At 41.0% G+C, this 22,151-nt stretch overlaps 1 protein-coding gene across 1 annotated transcript in view; it reads left to right on the top strand.

Annotated features, from left to right (window-relative positions):
- ddr1 (discoidin domain receptor tyrosine kinase 1) overlaps positions 1 to 16,883 on the top strand; it is a 38,968-nt gene extending 22,085 nt beyond the window's left edge. The window contains exons 10-17 of the mRNA XM_062992748.1: positions 688 to 889; positions 5,193 to 5,306; positions 6,926 to 7,215; positions 10,264 to 10,391; positions 10,497 to 10,694; positions 11,369 to 11,633; positions 12,048 to 12,197; positions 16,636 to 16,883. Of these exons, the coding sequence (XP_062848818.1) occupies positions 688 to 889; positions 5,193 to 5,306; positions 6,926 to 7,215; positions 10,264 to 10,391; positions 10,497 to 10,694; positions 11,369 to 11,633; positions 12,048 to 12,197; positions 16,636 to 16,776 (1,488 nt within the window). The 3' untranslated portion in view covers positions 16,777 to 16,883. The remainder of the gene's footprint in view (positions 1 to 687; positions 890 to 5,192; positions 5,307 to 6,925; positions 7,216 to 10,263; positions 10,392 to 10,496; positions 10,695 to 11,368; positions 11,634 to 12,047; positions 12,198 to 16,635) is intronic.
- Positions 16,884 to 22,151: the final 5,268 nt, after the last annotated feature.

Below are 22,151 nucleotides of genomic sequence, written 5' to 3'. Positions count from 1 at the left end.
CTAGTAGTTCAGTAATTGTCCACTAGTCGGCGCATGTCTCTCTGTTTACATGAGTGATAGACTTTGTTTTGCCTGGAGGCTTACTTTGTTCTCGCCCTTTTCTCTGTGTTTTATGCTTAATTTTTGCAAGTGCTTAGTTATGGCTTTGAAAGACGAAGCAAAATAGGTATTGCTGAAAATTTGGAACTTAAGATAGTGGAAAGTGTTTTTGTGGCTTACGTATGTGAGCAATATGGTATGAAGAAACAGACAGTAACTGATGTACGCAGCTCTAAAGAAAAACATAAGAGTATGCTGTGAAATTAAATATTAATTTACAGGCTTTACATTAGATATTTACATATCTATTTACTGTTTATCATATGTGCATGTTTAGAACTTTTGTGGATCTTGGTGCTGTAAAAAACCTCTGGAAAAAACCTTGCTGTTTCGGACAATCGCATTTTACAGATCAGTGCTCCCCACTTTTAGTCTGTTAATTTAAGGTTCATCTGTACTTCTGTTTGGTTCAAGAGCTTAATAGACTTTTTTGTTTACACTTTCAAGATTTTCACATCATCAAGATTTGATCTGTAATGACACTTTAGGAGGCATTATAAAGTCTTAATTGAAGTTTAAGTATACCAGCAGTTTGTTGGTTAATGGTGTGTAAAGGTCTACGTTGTGTGTGTTGTGTTGTGAGTGCAGGCCCAGAACAGTCTCTCCAGTGATGAGCTGCGGGTTCACCTCTCGGTTCCCTCAGATAACGTAGTAATCAACAACACGAACACACACACCTACTCCAGCCGTTACCAGCGCATACACACTTTCCCTGACGACAGGGACAGAGAGGGAGAGTACCAGGAACCCAGCACTGTAGTCCGCCCCCGAGATCAACGTGACAGCACAGGTGAGACACACTTACAAAACTGGATGCAAATCTGTTCTACAGTTGTGTTCAAAATAATAGCAGTGTGTTTAAAAAAGTGAATAAAGCTCAGAATTCTTATAATAGCTTTTATTTTCATACACACAAATGCATTGACAACACTGCACATTCTTTTCCAAATCAAAACATGAATTAAAATTGATCAAATGTGTTATTACTTTACAGAAAGTGAAGAAAAGGGAATATTAGGCTGTTCAAAAAAATAGCAGTGTCTGCATTTTTCTTTACAAACTCAAACATTTACTGTTTAAACTGAAAAATGCTTCAATATTTAGCTTTCCTGTAAACCACTAAACTAATAATCAGTTGTATAACCACTGTTTCTGAGAATTGCTTCACATCTGTTTCATGGAGTCAACCAACTTCTGGCACCTGTGAACAGGTATTCCAGCCCAGGACGATTGGACCACATCCCACAATTCCTCTGCATTTCTCGGTTTTGCCTCAGACACAGCATTTTTGTTGTCACCCCACAAGTTTTCTATTGGTTTAAGGTCTGGAGATTGGGCTGGCCAGTCCATAACATTAATCTTGTTGGTCTGAAACCAAGATGTTGCACGCTTACTGGTGTGTTTGGGGTCATTGTCTTGTTGAAACATCCATTTCAAGGGCATTTCCTCTTTGGCATGAGGCAACATGACCTCTTCAAGTATTTGGATGTATTCAAACTGATCCATGATCCCTGGTATGCGATAAATAGGCCTGACACCATAGTATGAGAAACATCCCCATATCATGATGCTTGCGCCACCATGCTTCACTGTCTTCACAGTGTACTGTGGCTTGAATTCAGTGTTCGGGGGTCGTCTGACAAACTGTCTGCGGCCACTAGACCCAAAAAGAACAATCTTGCTTTAATCAGTCCACAAAATGTTGCGCCATTTCTCTTTAGGCCAGTCAATGTGTTCTTTGGCAAATTGTAACCTCTTCAGCACATGTCGTTTTTGCAACAATGGGACTTTGCGGGGGCTTCTTGCCGATAGCTTGGCTTCACACAGGCGTCTTCTAACTGTCACAGTACTCTTAGGTAACTTTAGACCTTCTTTGATCTCCCTGTAGCTGATCATTGGCTGAGTCTTTGCCATTTTGGCTATTCTTCAATCCATCCGAATGGTAGTTTTCCATTTTCTTCCACGTCTTTCTGATTTGGGTTGCCATTTTAAAGCATTTGAAATCATTTTAGCTGAGCAGCCTATAATTTTCTGCACTTTTTTATGTTTTTCCCTCTCCAATCGACTTTTTAATCAAAGTACGCTGTTCTTCTGAACAATGTCTGGAACGACCCATTTCACTCTGTTTTTTAGAGAGAAATGCACCATAACCAGCATGTACAACATCTGCTGCTTTTATACTTTAATAAGGGCCACCTGTTTGACACCCATTTTTTCACAGAATGAATGACCTCACTAATTGAACTTTACACTGCTATTATTTTGAACACGCCCCTTTTAGTTACTTATTCAATTACACAGAATCAGCAGCATGCATGTCATGATGGTTGGGTCTGTTGGTTTTTTATTACTCTACTACACCTACTAGTAAGTTTTTTGCCATGTATAAATATAATTTCTACCAAAAACAGTGATTGATCTGGTTAGTGATGTTGGACTGCTATTATTTTGAACACAACTGTACATTTAACTATTGACACACTGAAGCATTTGCATAGACTACATACATACTTTGTTAGAAACACCATATTGCTACTAGGTGGAACCCCCTTTACTTTCACAACAGTCTCAGTTCTTTGTGGGATGTGTTTCATAAGCTGTGGAAACAGTCTGTTAGATTAATCCTACCACATCCTGAGCAGCAAGGTGGCTCAATGGGTAGCACTGGCACCTCACAGCAAGAAGGTCCAGGTGAAGCAGTCTGAGTCCTTTCTGTATGGAGTTTGCATGTTCTCCCTGTGTCTGCGTGGTTTCCTTGGGGAGCTCTGGTTTCCTTCCAAAGTTCAAAAACATGCAAGTGAGGTGAATTGAAGATACAAAATTGTCCATGAGTGTGTTCGATTGTGTTGACCTGTCCTGTCATGAATATAACCAAAGTATGTAAAAGATTACGTTAAAATCCTAATAAATAAATAAGTAAATAAATAAATGTACCACATTCCAAAATAGTTTTATTGGATTCAGATTTGGTGACAAGGAAGGCTATTAAGGTACACTTACTGCCTGTTTATGGAACCAGTTTAATATGACTTGTTCTTCAGTATGATTGCACTGCAAGTTGAAATTGAGGCCATATATGGATACACATGGTCAGAAACAACACACTGTGCCATTCACCACACTATTACACCACCACTATTGCCCTAATTTTCCAAAAGGCAGATAGACACAGACACAACTCATGCTGTTCACATCAAACTCACACCACAGATGAAATTTCAGCTGACCAAGTAAGGTTTTTTCATTCAGTTGTCCAGCATTGGTGAACCTGTGCCTACTGTATGTAGCCTTAGACTCCAGATCTTAATTAAATTAGTAAAACGTGATGTGGTCTGCTGTTATAGCCCATAGCCCACAAGTTTTGATGTGTCGTGAGTTCAGAGATACTTCTGCTTACTATGTTTGTAAAGCGTAGTTAGTGTCTGCAGAACTGCCACTTACTGGATGTTTATTCACACTACTTTGGGTACTATTTTGCAGATTTTGCAATATACCCAGAATGCACCCAGTAATTAATGCTTTTTCATCGGTTGTTGTAATAACTTATCTTCAACTGATTATCTGTGCATAAACCGTGATTGGCAAATTTATACCTGAATTACTGGAAACACCAAAATTAAATCCACTGATCCTAGAGTAAATTGTTATCAAGCTAGCTTCATGGAACGCCACACATACAAACTAGCAAACTAAATCTGGACCTTTCAACAAGACAACAACCTGAAACATTGGTTGTTGTTTTGGTGGACATGCTTGGATGGTCAAGCCTATCTTCTGAGGTAAATACAATTATAAACTGGGTATATAAGAAGAAGGACCATTGTGACCCTATGAAATTAAAGATGTAGGTCAAGAGAAAGTAGTCAAACTAGTATCACAATGCTGCAGTTTTTTTTTTCCTTATAAAAATACAGTCAAAAGACAGTTTGTGTAAGATTGAGGTGGCTGTATGCACTGAAAGTTATTAAATAGCAAAAACAAATGTTTAAATTAGGGGTGTCACACAATAAAAAATTTTCATCATTATTAATCGACTGCAAAAATAACCAAGCAAAATTTGAACAGTTGTGCACCTTTTTATTGCATTTTATTTTAATTAGGAAAATGTTTACCAATAAAAAATTTTAATAAAATTATGATGCAATTATTAAATCTAAATTATCTTTAGAAAGCCAGCCAATGCCTATATAGACAAGTCTGGCAACATTATCTGGCAAAAGTGAGAATCTGTTCATAACCCTGCCACTGAAAACAGGCGCTCAGGGTACTACAGTGAACCATTTCTAGATGCAACACGTATAACGTCATGTAGACCCACATCGTTAACTATGTTAAAGCGTCTACAGTCCATTGTGATCCATTTAACAGTGTTTGTAATGTTCCCACGACGTGTATAGTTCATGGGCTTTCCATCCAAATTCCTCTGAAATACAGTTAGACTGAGTCTGAGCTCATTTAGCCTGTAACAGGCTCAAACGGTATTTACACCCAAAATCTCAATCGCAAACCCATCCAGGTTTGAATCTCAGCTTTGCTATCAGCTGGCCAGACTTAATTGGCTGTGTCTAACTGGGCGGTGACAAAACTCCTGCAAAGGATTGGTGCACTGTCAAGGGTATTCTTATCTTGTGCCCAGTGTTTCCTGGTGAAACCAGACCGGCCTCAGCCCTAGGATAAAGTGTTTGATAAAAATGGAATAAGAAAAAGAAAGAAAGAACTGTAATATAAAGTGGTGCAATCATGCCCGTCATAGCTCTACATACCAACATTCTTTTCTGATGTGAAATCAATGACTGTATTGAATGCTGTATTGTATGCTGATGTGATATTGATTAACTGCTTGCTGTATGAGTAATAATAACCCTGCTTGCTCCGTTTTGTGGGTTTTGCATCTTGTCTATGACAGTTACATTCTTTTGTTCCTCCACCACCCCTAACAATCTTTTGTGTTTGTTTGTGTGTGTTGTGCTATGTTGTTCTATGTTGTGACTGACTGTATATTCGTCTTGCTGCATTCTTTGCACTGTTTATGTGTTGCACAATGCATTGTGGTGTGTTCTGTGTTCTGTGAATGTGTTTGTGTATCTGACCAGCCTTGCTGTTGAACAACCCAGCTTATCATCTCCTACTTTCTGACCTGAGACATGGCTCAAACAGTCTGACAAACTCCTCCAGAGGGCCAGAAAAACCCCAAAACCTGCCCCAGGGTAAGAGCGGGCCCCATATAGGGTAACAGAGAAATGGAGAACTGGCATGTAAAAGTAAAGAGACATTTCAGAGAAATATTGAATAAACATTAAGAATACTTGCTCAAATCTAATTGCATCTGCCTGTAATTAAACAATCTATTTACACTCTGGAGAGTAAATATTTCTCCAACTGTTCAACTTTTCTGTGACTAAACGATTATATTGAACTAAGCCACCACATAGACAGCATTGTTTCATGACCTTTTACACAGTTTTACCAAGGGTGCTAATACAGTGGTTCCTTAAAATGCGACATCATTTGGGTCTGGGAGTGGTGCTGAGTTTCAAGGTATTTTTTTCCCATAAAGATGTATGGGAAACCTGTAAATGTGTTCCATGGTCCCGTGGAACTGCATATATTTTAGACTTATGTAAAATAATGGGGTTGTTTTTGACACTTATACACTGAAAATAACACAGATATAATATAAAAACACTGAAATACAATTGACAAACAGTTAAAATGAGTAAAAATACAATAAAACCTTTACCTTTACTTTTTTAACCGCTGTGCTGTTATTTCCTATGACGTGTGCCGGTGCACAAAGCTTAATGTGGCTTATTGTACTAAAACAACGAGTGAGGAATTAAATTAGAGGAGAGAACTTATGGGTTGTAATAATTTAGAGAAGTTTAGTTCTTTTAATACATTGTCACATGACTCTCTCAGAAAAGCCGATTCTCACAATGTCTTAGCACCCTGAGCTGTAACGCAAGTTTAAAAGTGATACACAGATACATGTGGAGCTTTCAGAGTGAATTTGATGGTTATTTTACACAAACGCAGATTCGTCTCATATGCACACTTTGATGACATTTTACCACACCTCTCACAGGAAACGTCGAGTTTAAGGGTACACATTTCTCAACAAAGGGTGTCGAGTTTGTAAGTTTAGGGTACGTCGAGTTACAAGGTACCACGGTAATTCTAAAGTTGACATTATGTCTTGATATATTAAAGGATTAGCCCTATAGATTGTTTGAATGGTGAACCATATAACGGTGGTTAATGAAGCAAAACCAAAATGCATCAGGTCCTAGTGTTTTCTGCAGTACCATTGGCATTTGTTCATTCTGAGTACTACAAGAGCTTATACAGACACAGATATCTCTAGAATAGAGATAGAAAACGACGTTAAAAACAGGAACAGTACCAGATCATAACAGCTCTGTTGTTAGCATTATCTGCAGAATCAGAAATGTATACGTTGCAAAATGGTACAATCAGCTTAACTGTTAAAAAGTCCAGCACCATAAGTATTTGGACACTTAAAACAGTTAGTTTTTCAAGGCACAGTAAATTATAAGTGCCATGTTTTCCAATACACAATCATAACTTTCTAACTGCATGAACAGTATTTAATCACTACTTTGAGAAGCATGTTAGTCAGCCATTGCCATGGTCACACCAGAAACTCGTTGTTTACGTCACTTTGAGGGAATTTTTTTGGAAGATGGTGGTGGGGGGTATTAGTTTGTATTTGTTTTTAAGCTTTATAAATGCAAGTCATATTTGGGGACCAAATCAGGTCCTACATATTTACGTTTTTTGTTGTTCGTGTATCATATCTTCACAGCATGCGGCATAGATGTAGAGGATAAAGCCCTGCCAGTTCAGGAAGGACCGCCTCCGTATCCCGGAGCTCCGCCCCCCATGCTACCCGGAGCTCATTACGCCGAAGCCTCGGGACCCAGCGTGCCTCATTATGCCGAGGCGGACATAATCAGCCTGCAGGGCGTAAGTGGGAACAACACATACGCCGTTCCTGCCCTGTCGGCCACGCCCACCGAGTCCCTGCACCTTCCTGAACTACCACGGGAGCAGCTGGTCTTTAAAGAGAAACTCGGCGAGGGCCAGTTCGGAGAGGTACTGTACAAATGCGTGCACAGACACACACAATGAGGTTGTTATGGCAAGTAAAATGCAGTCATTTAGTTATTTTTCATAACATCCATGTGGCAGCTTTTCTGAGAAGGCTTCTGAAGTGTGTCTGCCCATTCAGTCCAAAGAGCGCTCGTGAGCTTAGGCATGACGTCAAATTGACATAAATTAAACCCAAAGGTGTTAGAGTTAAGATCAGGGTTCTGCCCAGGCCACTGAAGTTTCTCCATATCAAACTGGTCAAACCATGTCTTTATAGAGGGGTGTCCACATACTTTAGGTCATAGTGAGCTCAAGTGGTGTAATGATAGTCAGTGCCTGACTTCTTGTGGTCTAAATCCTGGGCTCACAGATACAGAAGGCGCATGCCGTTACGTAAACCTAGCCATTGGGGGTTGGCACCGTTGGTGCAGGTCCCAAGCACGGATAAATAAGTGGGTTTGGTCAAGAAGGGCATCCGGTGTGAAAGGAATCATTTATTCTGTGCATGTCTTTGAATGATGTCCAAAAAAATCTCCTGGGTCATGTGATACATAAATAAACTTTATGATCCATTAAACATCTAGTAAACTTTGCGGCATGGCCTCATTAGTGCTCGTTAGTGGTTATGATAAATTACAACTGGTGGCACACACTCAGAGGCACACTTTTAAAGCACAAACTGTCACGATCATGCATACACAAACATGGCAGGACATAAAATAACATGGAACACAGCAGAAAAAATTCAACAAACTAATCACCTAAAAAGAACAGTAGGTTTTGTCTGTATACAGATGTAATAAACATGAGACATTGAGACAATACCAAGTTTTGAAGCAGAAATGTCAGTCATTTAATTTTTTTATAGCTGGAAATCAGAAATACTTTACGAAGTTACCACAATGTTATCATTTTCTGTGTGGTTACTGTAATTATGAATAGAATTTAAACTGTGAGTGTTTCATTAGCTTCAGGAATAGAGATCTACTCTGCCAGAATGGGAAAAGATATCTACTGTTTATTTTAATTAGATAGTGATAGCCTCATGGGTCGAGCTTTGGGCTGTAAATCAAAAGGTTGGGGGTCTAAATCCCAGCTCTGCCATATGTCCACTGTTGGGGCCTTGAGCAAGGATGTACAGCTGACCCCAGCTTCGAAACATGCTCTTATATGAGGAAAATTTTATGTTTCTATGTACAGTGTATCACAAAAGTGAGTACACCCCTCACATTTCTGCAGATATTGAAGTATATCTTTTCATGGGACAACACTGACAAAATGACACTTTGACACAATGAAAAGTAGTCTGTGTGCAGCTTATATAACAGTGTAAATGTATTCTTCCCTCAAAATAACTCAATATACAGCCATTAATGTCTAAACCACCGGCAACAAAAGTGAGTACACCCCTTAGTGAAAGTTCCTGAAGTGTCAATATTTTGTGTGGCCACCATTATTTCCCAGAACTGCCTTAACTCTCCTGGGCATGGAGTTTACCAGAGCTTCACAGGTTGCCACTGGAATGCTTTTCCACTCCTCCATGACGACATCACGGAGCTGGCGGATATTCGAGACTTTGCGCTCCTCCACCTTCCGCTTGAGGATGCCCCAAAGATGTTCTATTGGGTTTAGGTCTGGAGACATGCTTGGCCAGTCCATCACCTTTACCCTCAGCCTCTTCAATAAAGCAGTGGTCGTCTTAGAGGTGTGTTTGGGGTCATTATCATGCTGGAACACTGCCCTGCAACCCAGTTTCCGGAGGGAGGGGATCATGCTCTGCTTCAGTATTTCACAGTACATATTGGAGTTCATGTGTCCCTCAATGAAATGTAACTCCCCAACACCTGCTGCACTCATGCAGCCCCAGACCATGGCATTCCCACCACCATGCTTGACTGTAGGCATGACACACTTATCTTTGTACTCCTCACCTGATTGCCGCCACACATGCTTGAGACCATCTGAACCAAACAAATTAATCTTGGTCTCATCAGACCATAGGACATGGTTCCAGTAATCCATGTCCTTTGTTGACATGTCTTCAGCAAACTGTTTGCGGGCTTTCTTGTGTAAAGACTTCAGAAGAGGCTTCCTTCTGGGGTGACAGCCATGCAGACCAATTTGATGTAGTGTGCGGCGTATGGTCTGAGCACTGACAGGCTGACCCCCCACCTTTTCAATCTCTGCAGCAATGCTGACAGCACTCCTGCGCCTATCTTTCAAAGACAGCAGTTGGATGTGACGCTGAGCACGTGCACTCAGCTTCTTTGGACGACCAACGCGAGGTCTGTTCTGAGTGGACCCTGCTCTTTTAAAACGCTGGATGATCTTGGCCACTGTGCTGCAGCTCAGTTTCAGGGTGTTGGCAATCTTCTTGTAGCCTTGGCCATCTTTATGTAGCGCAACAATTCGTCTTTTAAGATCCTCAGAGAGTTCTTTGCCATGAGGTGCCATGTTGGAACTTTCAGTGACCAGTATGAGAGAGTGTGAGAGCTGTACTACTAAATTGAACACACCTGCTCCCTATGCATACCTGAGACCTAGTAACACTAACAAATCACATGACATTTTGGAGGGAAAATGACAAGCAGTGCTCAATTTGGACATTTAGGGGTGTATTCTCTTAGGGGTGTACTCACTTTTGTTGCCGGTGGTTTAGACATTAATGGCTGTATTTTGAGTTATTTTGAGGGAAGAATAAATTTACACTGTTATATAAGCTGCACACAGACTACTTTTCATTGTGTCAAAGTGTCATTTTGTCAGTGTTGTCCCATGAAAAGATATACTTAAATATCTGCAGAAATGTGAGGGGTGTACTCACTTTTGTGATACACTGTATATATGACGAATAAAGGCATCCATCTCCCTTAGATTATTATGCCACATAGGGAAAAACATAATCCAAAATACTGTGGTAATTTTCAATGCAGTTACTGTAATAAAAACAAAAATCAATCCACGACCATCCTACACACCCTCACAGTTTTTTCTTTGCATGTTTTTATCCTTCATTGCGAAATCAGTGTCATCTTATTTGTGTCCTCTAAGGTTCACTTGTGTGAGATTGAAAACCCTCAAGACCTCCCAAACCTGGAGTTCCCCTTCAACGTGAGGAAAGGACGCCCTCTGTTGGTTGCTGTCAAAATCCTGCGCCCTGATGCTTCAAAAAACGCCAGGTTACTATCTTCATCGATTTTATCTACCAACAAAAAAAGCAGCAGATCCTTATTTATAGCTCAGTGCTATTCTTCTTAACTTGCTTTATTTATTCTGTACTGCAGGAATGACTTCCTAAAGGAGGTAAAGATCTTGTCCCGTCTGAAAGATCCGAATATTATCCAGCTGCTGGGGGTGTGTGTAAGCAGCGACCCACTGTGTATGGTTACTGAATACATGGAGAGTGGAGACCTCAACCAGTACCTCTCCCAGCGAGTACTCCTGGATAAGACCGGCCCATCGCACAACTCGCCAACCATCAGGTACCCACAGACTTGCTTGCATGCTTTTTAACTATAATAAAAATCAAATAATAGATTACTGATTCAGTTCTTACCTATTGGTTCCTTTAACAACCCATGCTGATGTTGATGTAGTTTTGGTGACACGACTCATTTAAGACAGGGATGTCCAAACTACGGCCTGCGGGCCATTTGCGGGCCGTTACCGTTTTTGAAAAGGCTCATGAGGTATTTTCGAAATAAAATGAAAGTTGGCCAACTATTAAGCAGGTTAAAAACAGCTTGAGCTACTCCAGATGTTTTTACAGGCACAAACATGAAATAAACTTGTACACAAATACCTCTTGTGGAGGCTTTATGTTACATCTTGTAAGCTACAGTGGGACCAGATTGCCACCATTTTTATTAATTAAGCATAGTTCGTTTGTGATTGAAGCATTGTTTGTGTTGCCTGGGTTGCGGTAATCATGCACAAAATGTGGGTCGCTTGAAAAATATTAGTAGTTGATGGGCCCATTGCATAGACGTAATTGCATGGACGAATAGATACATTGATAAACAGGCAGATTGATAGATGCATAAATAGATGAGCGGATAGGTTTTTTAGATATAAGATTTATAGCAGTACACATCAACACCTACATTAACTTAATCTGCATTGTAACACAAAGTTGCCTTTTGTTTTTGCGCATCAGCTACCCAGCTCTGATCTCCATGGCGAGTCAGATTGCATCTGGAATGAAGTTTCTGGCGTCTCTGAACTTCGTGCACCGAGACTTGGCTACGCGTAACTGTCTGGTGGGAGGAGAGAGAGGGGAGGGAGACGACAGAACAGGAGAGAGACACATCAAGATCGCCGACTTTGGCATGAGCCGAAACCTGTACGCTGGAGATTATTACAGGATCCAGGGGAGAGCAGTGCTGCCCATTCGCTGGATGGCCTGGGAGTGTATCCTCATGGTGAGAAGTCTTTACTTTCACATTTTATTATTAGGCCATGTTATTCTGATAAAATGGCCTAAAATTGACTGAAGTATGCGGCTAATGGTAGTTATTTTTAGCTCACATGTTGAATGCAGTAGATCTGATCAGTGACACTTTGATACAGGCAAAATCATTATGTAGCATCTCAGAAACTCCAAGTGGTGTTCACAGGCGGCTGTGGTGAGTACCTGGTCCGAGGAAGGAACCCCCCGACAGGTTGTTGGGTGGCCAAGACTCTGGGGTCTGATACCTACCCAGACAAGATCTGCTAGGGCTCGAATTGCACATCATTTTTGATACTGTGAATAGAAGTTACTAATGCTCTTCGATTGTGAGTCTACCTGAATGCATTATTGTTTATTAAGTCTGTGTGTGCATGTTTGTGTGCAGGGCAAGTTCACTACAGCCAGTGATGTGTGGGCGTTCGGGGTGACCCTGTGGGAGATGCTTAGTGTATGTCAGGAGCAGCCTTATGGTCACATGACTGACGAACAGGTCATCGACAATGCAGGGGAGTTCTTCAGAGATCATGGAAGACAGGTGAACACACATTTCTATTGGCTTGACATGAATCCAATAGAAGAATCTTTCTTCCTTCGATATACTCAGTTCCCCTGTCTACAACCATGAGGGCTAGGGGCTAACACGCGGCTCTTCTGAGGCACGTGAAGCCACTGGCTGCATCTTCACATTAGTCAACAGCTGATTCTTATAGTCTGATCACGTACAACATACTGCACTCTGTATTCTTCTGCCGCTTGTCCCAGCATCTCTACCAGGCAGAACGAGTTACTCTTGCTGCAGCAAGCAGGCTGTTTCTAATAAGTGTCCAGCCAGAACTGTGCCATCACCGAGAATTGTTCTTTTTCTTAATTAGATAGATAGATAGATAGATAGATAGATAGATAGATAGATAGATAGATAGATAGATAGATAGATAGACACACACTGTATTTATCCCAATATAAATTATTGGCCTCCAGTAGCTGAACAGGAAGAAAATAAGAAGAACTAATACAAATACAAAAGTAGGTAGGCTGTAGGCAATGTACAATGTGCATATATACAATATACTGTAGGGCAGTTGTACAATAGGGCAGTTGTAGCCTAGTGATTAAGGTACTGGTCCAGTAGTCAGAAGGTTGCCGGTTCAAGCCCCACCACTGCCGGGTTGCCACTGTTGGGCCCTGGAGCAAGGCCCTTAACCCTCAATTGCTTAGACTGCATACTGTCACAGTACTGTAAGTCGCTTTGGATAGAAGCGTCTGTTAAATGCCGACAATGTAAATGTACTGTATGCATATAGTGCAGTTTGTTCGTATGACGATGGCATGGACTACAATTTAAAATAATAATAGCAGCAGTAGTCTATATATTTTAATAAACAATATATACAAATGTACAAATTATACAAATACATGGCAATTGTAGCCTAGCGGCTAAGGTACTGGACTATTAATCAAAAGCTCACTGATTCAAGCCCCATCACTGCCAGGTTGTCACTGTTGGGCTCTTGAGCAAGACCCTTAACCCTCAACTGCTTAGACAATATACTGTACTGTCACAGTGCTGTAAGTCACTTTGGATAAAAGCGTCTGCTAACAATTACAAAAATGTAAATATATATATTAGGGCTGTCGAAGTTAACGCGATATAACGCATTAACGCGATCTCAATTTAACGCGATTAAAAATATACAGGAAAAATTTAGAAGGAGTGCCATGTAGAATTACATCAGACCCGCATTGTTATGTTTTGTACTTAACCACGAAATACAAATGACACTAGTTATGTGGAGAACGTGTTGTCTTTATTGCTTAATCCACAACTTGGAGCATCACACTTAAACATAACACGCCGTTACCCGCTGGTCACCTGATACACATATCAGCTCAGTGACGTACAACACAGTGGTAACGTGATACGCAGATCACGTAAATGATATATATCACACGCATGATAATAATAAGCTTTTTTCACTCTTAATTTTCCCTGACAAGTGAAAAACCAAAATATAGCAACCTTAACATTATGAGGAAGAATTTTTAAAGATATTCCTTTGCAATACTTTGTCATTTCAAGAATATGATACAGACTGACCAACACTAAGCCAAATCAGTATTGAAAATTGACTTTACTTTTAAAGTAAAGTTTTAAAGACTTTACTTTGCTTCTTAAAACTGAATATTTTCTTTTAAACAGAAGTGTTATTTAAATGCTATTAAATAGTTTTCCAACAAAATCTGCCCAATTTGGCGGATAACCGCCCAATCTGGCAACAGTGGAACGCGTTATTATTATCGCGTTAACTTTGACAGCCCTAATAAAACGTATTTTGATATCCAGTTAGCAGCGTAGGGTTTATATAGCAGCAGGAAGAATAAGGTGAGAATAAGGTGCAAAAACATGCAATATTGTGCAAAGATGCAAGTAATATAGTCACTAGTATGAGTTGTCATACTACTCATGAGTTCTCATACTAGTATGTGTTGATTGTGAATGAGTTTTTGTGTATGTTAGTGTATGTACACCGATCAGCCATAACATTAAAACCACCTCCTTTTAAAAAAAAAAAAAGCAAAGCAATTAATCGCGATTAACCATATGAAATTCTGAGATTACTCGCGATTACAATTTTTTATTGTTTGACAGCCCTAATATATATATATATATATATATATATATATATATATACAGTGTATCACAAAAGTGAGTACACCCCTCACATTTCTGCAAATATTTCATTATATCTTTAAATGGGACAACACTATAGACATGAAACTTGGATATAACTTAGAGTAGTCAGTGTACAGCTTGTATAGCAGTGTAGATTTACTGTCTTCTGAAAATAACTCAACACACAGCCATTAATGTCTAAATGGCTGGCAACATAAGTGAGTACACCCCACAGTGAACATGTCCAAATTGTGCCCAAATGTGTCGTTGTCCCTCCCTGGTGTCATGTGTCAAGGTCCCAGGTGTAAATGGGGAGCAGGGCTGTTAAATTTGGTGTTTTGGGTACAATTCTCTCATACTGGCCACTGGATATTCAACATGGCACCTCATGGCAAAGAACTCTTTGAGGATGTGAGAAATAGAATTGTTGCTCTCCACAAAGATGGCCTGGGCTATAAGAAGATTGCTAACACCCTGAAACTGAGCTACAGCATGGTGGCCAAGGTCATACAGCGGTTTTCCAGGACAGGTTCCACTCGGAACAGGCTTCGCCAGGGTCGACCAAAGAAGTTGAGTCCACGTGTTCAGCGTCATATCCAGAGGTTGGCTTTAAAAAATAGACACATGAGTGCTGCCAGCATTGCTGCAGAGGTTGAAGACGTGGGAGGTCAGCCTGTCAGTGCTCAGACCATACGCCGCACACTGCATCAACTCGGTCTGCATGGTCGTCATCCCAGAAGGAAGCTGACGCACAAGAAAGCCCGCAAACAGTTTGCTGAAGACAAGCAGTCCAAGAACATGGATTACTGGAATGCCCTGTGGTCTGACGAGACCAAGATAAACTTGTTTGGCTCAGATGGTGTCCAGCATGTGTGGCGGCGCCCTGGTGAGAAGTACCAAGACAACTGTATCTTGCCTACAGTCAAGCATGGTGGTGGTAGCATCATGGTCTTGGGCTGCATGAGTGTTGCTGGCACTGGGGAGCTGCAGTTCATTGAGGGAAACATGAATTCCAACATGTACTGTGACATTCTGAAACAGAGCATGATCCCCTCCCTTCGAAAACTGGGCCTCATGGCAGTTTTCCAACAGGATAACGACCCCAAACACAACCTCCAAGATGACAACTGCCTTGCTGAGGAAGCTGAAGGTAAAGGTGATGGACTAAACCCAATTGAGCACCTGTGGTGCATCCTCAAGTGGAAGGTGGAGGAGTTCAAGGTGTCTAACATCCACCAGCTCCGTGATGTCATCATGGAGGAGTGGAAGAGGATTCCAGTAGCAACCTGTGCAGCTCTGGTGAATTCCATGCCCAGGAGGGTTAAGGCAGTGATAATAATGGTGGTCACACAAAATATTGACACTTTGGGCACAATTTGGACATGTTCACTGTGGGGTGTACTCACTTATGTTGCCAGCCATTTAGACATTAATGGCTGTGTGTTGAGTTATTTTCAGAAGACAGTAAATCTACACTGCTATACAAGCTGTACACTGACTACTCTAAGTTATATCCAAGTTTCATGTCTATAGTGTTGTCCCATGAAAAGATATAATGAAATATTTGCAGAAATGTGAGGGGTGTACTCACTTTTGTGATACACTGTATATATATATATATATATATATATATATATATATATATATATATATATATATATATATAGGTATAAATCTTGAAATAAAAACGTAAATATCTGATATACGTATAGTTATGTGTACAGTGATTATAGGTGTAAATGTATACAATAGAAAGTTATAAAAGTACTGTTTTGTAGAATGTGTATTTGCTTTCCTTTAATACAATAGAATAAAAAGCCGGTGGGGTGCAAACTGTTGATGGGGTCATTTTAATTCAAAGGCTGTCCCAAAAAAGGGTTAACATTTTTAATACCTGTATTTTGGATCAGGTGCTTGGGTGGCACAGTGATCTATCTATTCCACTAGCTTATCACTGCTAAGATCTGGGTTGGAATCTCAGCTGTGCTATTGGCCAGACGGAGTCTAGACAGGCTTGATTGGCTCTGTATAAGGAAGAGGGGAGGCATTGTGGTCGAAGCTCTGTGATGGATTGGCCCAGCGTTTTCTGGTGGATCCGGGCCTGCCACGACCCTGACCATGATAAAGCTGTTGATTGAAATGATATGAAAATATTTCGGACCAATGTGGAAGACGTGTTCTTGACCAAATCATTAAAGCAGACATTTTTCTTTAATTTGTCACTCATTTGTATGTTTATACATAAAAAAAACATACCAAGATCAATCAAACTTACTCTCTCTCTCTCTTGTCCCTGTGTTAGGTCTATCTGTCTCGGCCGGCAGTGTGCCCACAGGGTCTGTACGAGCTGATGCTGAGCTGCTGGAACAGAGACTGTAAACTCCGGCCCTCATTCACACACATCCACTCCTTCCTCACCGAGGACGCCATGAACATGGTGTAGAGCTGAATCAGCGAGACGATCCCTACCCTTCCATCTTTCTTGCTTTACAGAAGAGAGGTGTTTGTGTAGAACACACGAGCTGGTGGAGGTGTAGCTGAAATGGAAGTAGGCGGAGCTAAGCACTCTTATGTAAATTAGCGCACGTTATGTGAGGCAGGTGGGGGCTGAGAGACGCTGCTGGTTCGGCGCTCGGACTTGACCCGCTTTAGAGCTAGGACCCCAGTCTTTTTAACCTAATGTTTTAGTATTAGTTCAATTCCTAGTTCTAATGTTCTAGACCCTGTATCTGTGGGTTATCTCAAAACGGTGGAGGGTTTTTCTTTTGCTGAACGGCGTAAAACTTTACAGACTGTGAATCAAGTAGTTGGTATAACAGATATAATCTATACAATTCCAGCAAGTAAATATAGCTTACTAAACATAGCATAAATAATCTAATAAGATGCTACATGCAAGGTTTTAATAAACAGGGGTGGACCAATCATTAGCCCTGGCACCAGGCACAAGAAGTTTATGTACCTGGGGTATCAGAATTTTAGTGCGTCAGTAGAATGCTAATATAACTGGTACCTAGGCATAACATTATAACCACTGACAGGTGAAGTGAATAACACTTAGCTCTTTATCACCTGTTAGTAGGTGGGATATATTAGGCAGCAAGTGACCATTTTATCCTCAAAGTTGATGTGTTAGAAGCAGGAAAAATGTATGGAGTTTGTCAAGGGCCAAATCGTGATGGCTAGACGACAAACTGCAGCTCTTGTTGGGTGTTCCCAGTCTGCAGTGGTCAGCATCTATCAAAAATGGTCCAAAGAAGGAACAGTGGTAAACCGCCGACAGGGTCATGGGCGGCCAAGACTCATTGATGCATGTGTGGAGCGAAGGCTGGCCCGTGTGGTCCGATTCAACAGACGAGCTACTGCCTGCTTCTAACATCTTGGTGCCAGATACCACAGCACACCTTCAGGGGTCTGGTGGAGTCCATGCCTCGACGGGTCAGGGCTGTTTTGGCAGCAAAAGGGGGACCAACACAATATTAGGAAGGTGGTCATAATGGTGGTTATGCCTGATGGGTGACCATACAGATTGTTTGCTCACAAGGGTTTTTTGCCAAACAAATCTTTAAACATACCTAACGTGCATTCCTCTGTTACTGTAGAACAGCACTCAGATACCCCTTTTCCACCAACGCGGCCGGTTCGTGAACTTGATTTTGAACCGGTTCAGTGTGTTTTCACCAAAAAAAAAAGAGGTTCCAAACAGTGAACTTGCGTTCACAGCTGGCACCACAGAATCCTAGGTTTTTCAGTGCGAACCGTGTCGTCATCTGTGGGCGTGTCAAGTTGTAGAGGTTTGGGTGCTTTCACATGAGAAGCTGTGAAACCACTTTTGGGCTGCTGCGCTGTAGTTCCATCTCTTAAAGTTCACCTGATTGAAACTTGAGCCAGTTTGCCACTGATATTTTCAAAGCGCCTCAAATGAGATTAACTGTTTGATATGATGCGGTAAAAGAGATCCAGACAGTACGAACAACGCTTAACGTGGCTTGTTGTACTAAAACAATGACCGATGATAAGTATAGAGCACTTATAACTAGGGATGTAACGATACACTCTACCCACGATGCGATTCATGATACTAGGTTCACAATACAATTTTTTCCCGAATTATTATTTTTTTTTCCCCAAACAAAATGAAATTGAAGACAAATTATGACAAAGTTTACTTTTATTATTTCTCTTAAAAAATACTGTATTTGGCCGCTCAGGTGGCGCAGCGGTAAAAAGAGACGCGCTGCAACCAGGGCTGGATTCTGAGAGCGTGGTATCGAATCCAGCCTTGCTTTACCGGTTCGAAGCCGAGTGGCTATATGAGCAACGATTGGCCAGTTGCTCATATGGGGGGTGGGACAAAGAACCGGATGTGGGTCTCTCTCTGTCAGAATGCGATTGCGTTCTCTGCCGGCTGATTGGAGGCGCTTACACAGAGATGGGAGAGGGTGCCCTTAGGGTGTGTCTCTCCGCATGCAACGCTGGGTGGCGCCAAAACTCGTCAATGTGTGGGTGGCAAAGATGCATCTGGCTGCTGCTCGTGTTTCGGAGGGGATATGGGTTAGCTTCAATCACCTCCGTCAGGGCAGGGTTCGGCATAGACAGAGAGGAAGCACGATGCTAATTAAACAATTGGATGCGCTAAAAGGGGAGAAAAAGGGGTAAAAAATAAAAAAATAAATACTGTATTTGTGCTTATCTTTTATTTATCTAAATAATGAATGTCCTTTTATTTCTGAGGCAGGTACAAACTATGCAAAACAATGCTGCACATTTCCCTTTTTGTGAAAAAAAAAAAAAGAAAATTTAAAACAAATCCCACATTAAATAAATAAATGAATAATACAAATAAAGAAAGTATCCTCACATAAATAAATTTGGCTGGAAAATTCCGAAACTGGCAACCCTGTAGTGACGTCAACCAGGCGAGGTGAATAGCGCCAGTGCCCTCTGCTGTTTAAAGTAATAATCGATTCATTATACATGTAAAGCGATTTGAATCGGTGCACATGTGAAACGATTTTTAACTGTCTTGTGGTGCATCGTTACATCCCTACTTATAACCAGTAATAATGGAGAGAAATGTAGTGTTCCTGTGTTGTACTCTTAGTACATTAAGCCACATTAAGCTTTTTTATGTGAAGCTTTTTCGACTCTCTCAAGAAGCTGATTCTCAGATCCCGATCTGCAGAACCACCACACGTGAAGTAAATACAACTAAACATAAATATACAGTATGTGGACGCTTTTAGAGTAGATTTGATGGTTATTTTACACAAATGAATGCTCGTGTTGTGGAACACGTTTTACCGCACCGCTATTTGCGCCGAGGGTAGCGGTAAGAGCAAAGCGCAAAGAGCTTCTCATGTGAATGCACTAAATAAGACCTAGATAGTCGCTGTTGCTTTATTATCACCAATAGTTGAGCGATGCTTTTTGCAAAAAAAATGAACATCTGTAACGACAGCTCAACAGCAGGTTACTACTGTTTACTTCTGTTGCGCAATGCCCACCGTTGATAACGCATGCTTGGCTCCCAAAACTGGTGGAAACGCCGGCCGGTTCTCTAAAAAACACCAAGGTGGAAAAGCGCTAACAGGGGTTACAGTCTGACAAAAGTGGTTTCCACTCTACATTCAATATCACCGTGCAGCTCTTAAGTGAGAGTTGTCAGTATGAAGTACTTTTGTACTACTGAACTCGGTGCCTGACTCAGTCAGATTTTCATTTAACTGTGCTGTCATGACAGACCAGAGATAAACACACTTACACTTCGAGTGCAGAAAAAGACGTACAGCTGCTCCAGTGCCTTTATATTAATTATAGTTACAGGCAGCCATAACATGGAACTGGACTAGCACCTTGGTGGGCTAGATATTACATTTTGATTTGTTCACCCCTGGATATTACACTCATAGCATTCATATGATTTTAGCAAAGGTGGAGCGAATTCTATCTAATCTAAAGTTATCATCCTGGGTATCAGGGTTCTTTTCCTTTTTGTAGTGTAGTGGGTGATGGGTAATTCTTAAAACCCAGCACAGCACTATAGTACTTGGTCAAGGGCTTTTCTGTTTTACGTCAAATAAAATACTGTTTTTGTTTCATTACATGGTAAAATTACAGACATGGAGCATCATAACCATTTCAGCACATTCATGGAGCCTTTTTAAGAACACTTAGGTGGCGCAGCGGTAAAATATGCTAGCCCACTACCTGTGAGATCCAAGGTTCAAATCTCAGCAGTGCTATCAGCCGGCTGAGCGACTACACAGACATAATTAGCTGTCGTTTTTTGGGGGTTGGTGGCCGAACAGCCTAGCCATTGGGAGGTGCACTTGTCAGTGCAGGTCCCAAGCCAGGATGAAAATAGGAGAGTTGTGTCAGCAGGTAGGGAGTAAAAACTGTGCCAAGTCTGAAATGCAGACCAGATCTGCTGTGGATGCTCCCCAATATGTATACAGGAGTAGCCAAAAGCCAAAAAAAAGACATTACATGTTAACGTTGGTTAATTAATTACATAACTTGATGTAACGTTTTTAAGACGAGCAAAAATGTTCTCATTGTTTTTTCTTTTAAAATCAAAGTTCCTTTTTAGAAGTTCAGTAATAAAATCATTCCCTTTTTCACATGCAGCTTATTAGCCAATGAATGTAACCATGCAGAAATGAATTAGCCTATGTTCACCTCTGTGGACGTTATTTTTTACCTCACACAGACCAAGTCGTTTAGCTTGTGGGTGTTTCGGACCTCGAGTTCACTGCCGGTCACTTGGCTACGTGATCGTGTTGCCAGATTTAAGCTGTAACAAGGCCAAACTAAGAGACGATTCATGCTTATTTTGCTTTTCATCCAGAACTCATAAAGTGTCTGGACTGAACCCCACTAAGCTGGTACTGGGCATCATTTTATTTCTGTCCTGGCAGTCCTAATCATGTGCAAGGTTCAGCAAGTGCTGCTCGTTCTTCACATAAACAGACGCAATTGACAATTATGATCGAATACAATTTAAGCAATCAAGGGTTAAGGGCCTTGCTTAGGGGCCCAACGTTGGCAACTTGGCGGTGGTAGGGCTTAAACCAGCAACCTTCTGAATACTAAGCCAGTACCTTAACCACTGAGCTACCACTGTCAACAGTTTTTGTTTGTGATGACGTTTATCAGCACAAATTATTTTCATTTTAATCCCTAGAAGATTCACATGCAAATCAAATATTTTACTGTAAATAATATGTCTTAAGGTAACACATAATGTAGACATCTAAAACTAATCCATAATCATGATTTTTTTACCCTGAATACTTAGCAACAAAGCAGTGAGGCTAACACATTAGACTGCTGTACCATCTGAGTCCGCCTCCAGTTTTATTCCTGCAAAGTTTGATTTTATTTCCCATGTCAAAATACATCAGTGTATTCCTGATTGCAGAATACTCTGTATTCCAGTGATCCCCAACCTTTTTTGCACCCCGGACCGGTTTCATATAAGATATAATTTCACTGACCAGCGGGGGTGGGTGGATTTAAAATAGAATAACTATAGAATGTGAAATCAGTGTGAATCCTGAGCTTTTTTCACTGCAACGAGACGCTGCTCCCACCTAGTGGTGATTGGGGACAACAACACCCGTGGAGTATTGGAAATTTAATTGCTCTTGTTGCAATCTCTTAATTATTTCTTCTGTCTGTGCGACCCGGCAATAACTGTCCGTGGCCTGGTGGGTGGGGACCACTGCTGTATTCAGTATTTAGAATTATGCCTAAATAGATGGGCTTAATGTGACCGGACTAAATGTTTGCAGGACCTGGAGAGACTGCACTAGC

The sequence above is a fragment of the Trichomycterus rosablanca genome, chromosome 3 (assembly GCF_030014385.1).
Source record: "Trichomycterus rosablanca isolate fTriRos1 chromosome 3, fTriRos1.hap1, whole genome shotgun sequence".
Classification (NCBI taxonomy): Eukaryota; Metazoa; Chordata; class Actinopteri; order Siluriformes; family Trichomycteridae; genus Trichomycterus; species Trichomycterus rosablanca.
Note: the sequence above shows the minus strand (reverse complement) of the source record. Positions and strands in the feature narration are given on the sequence as shown.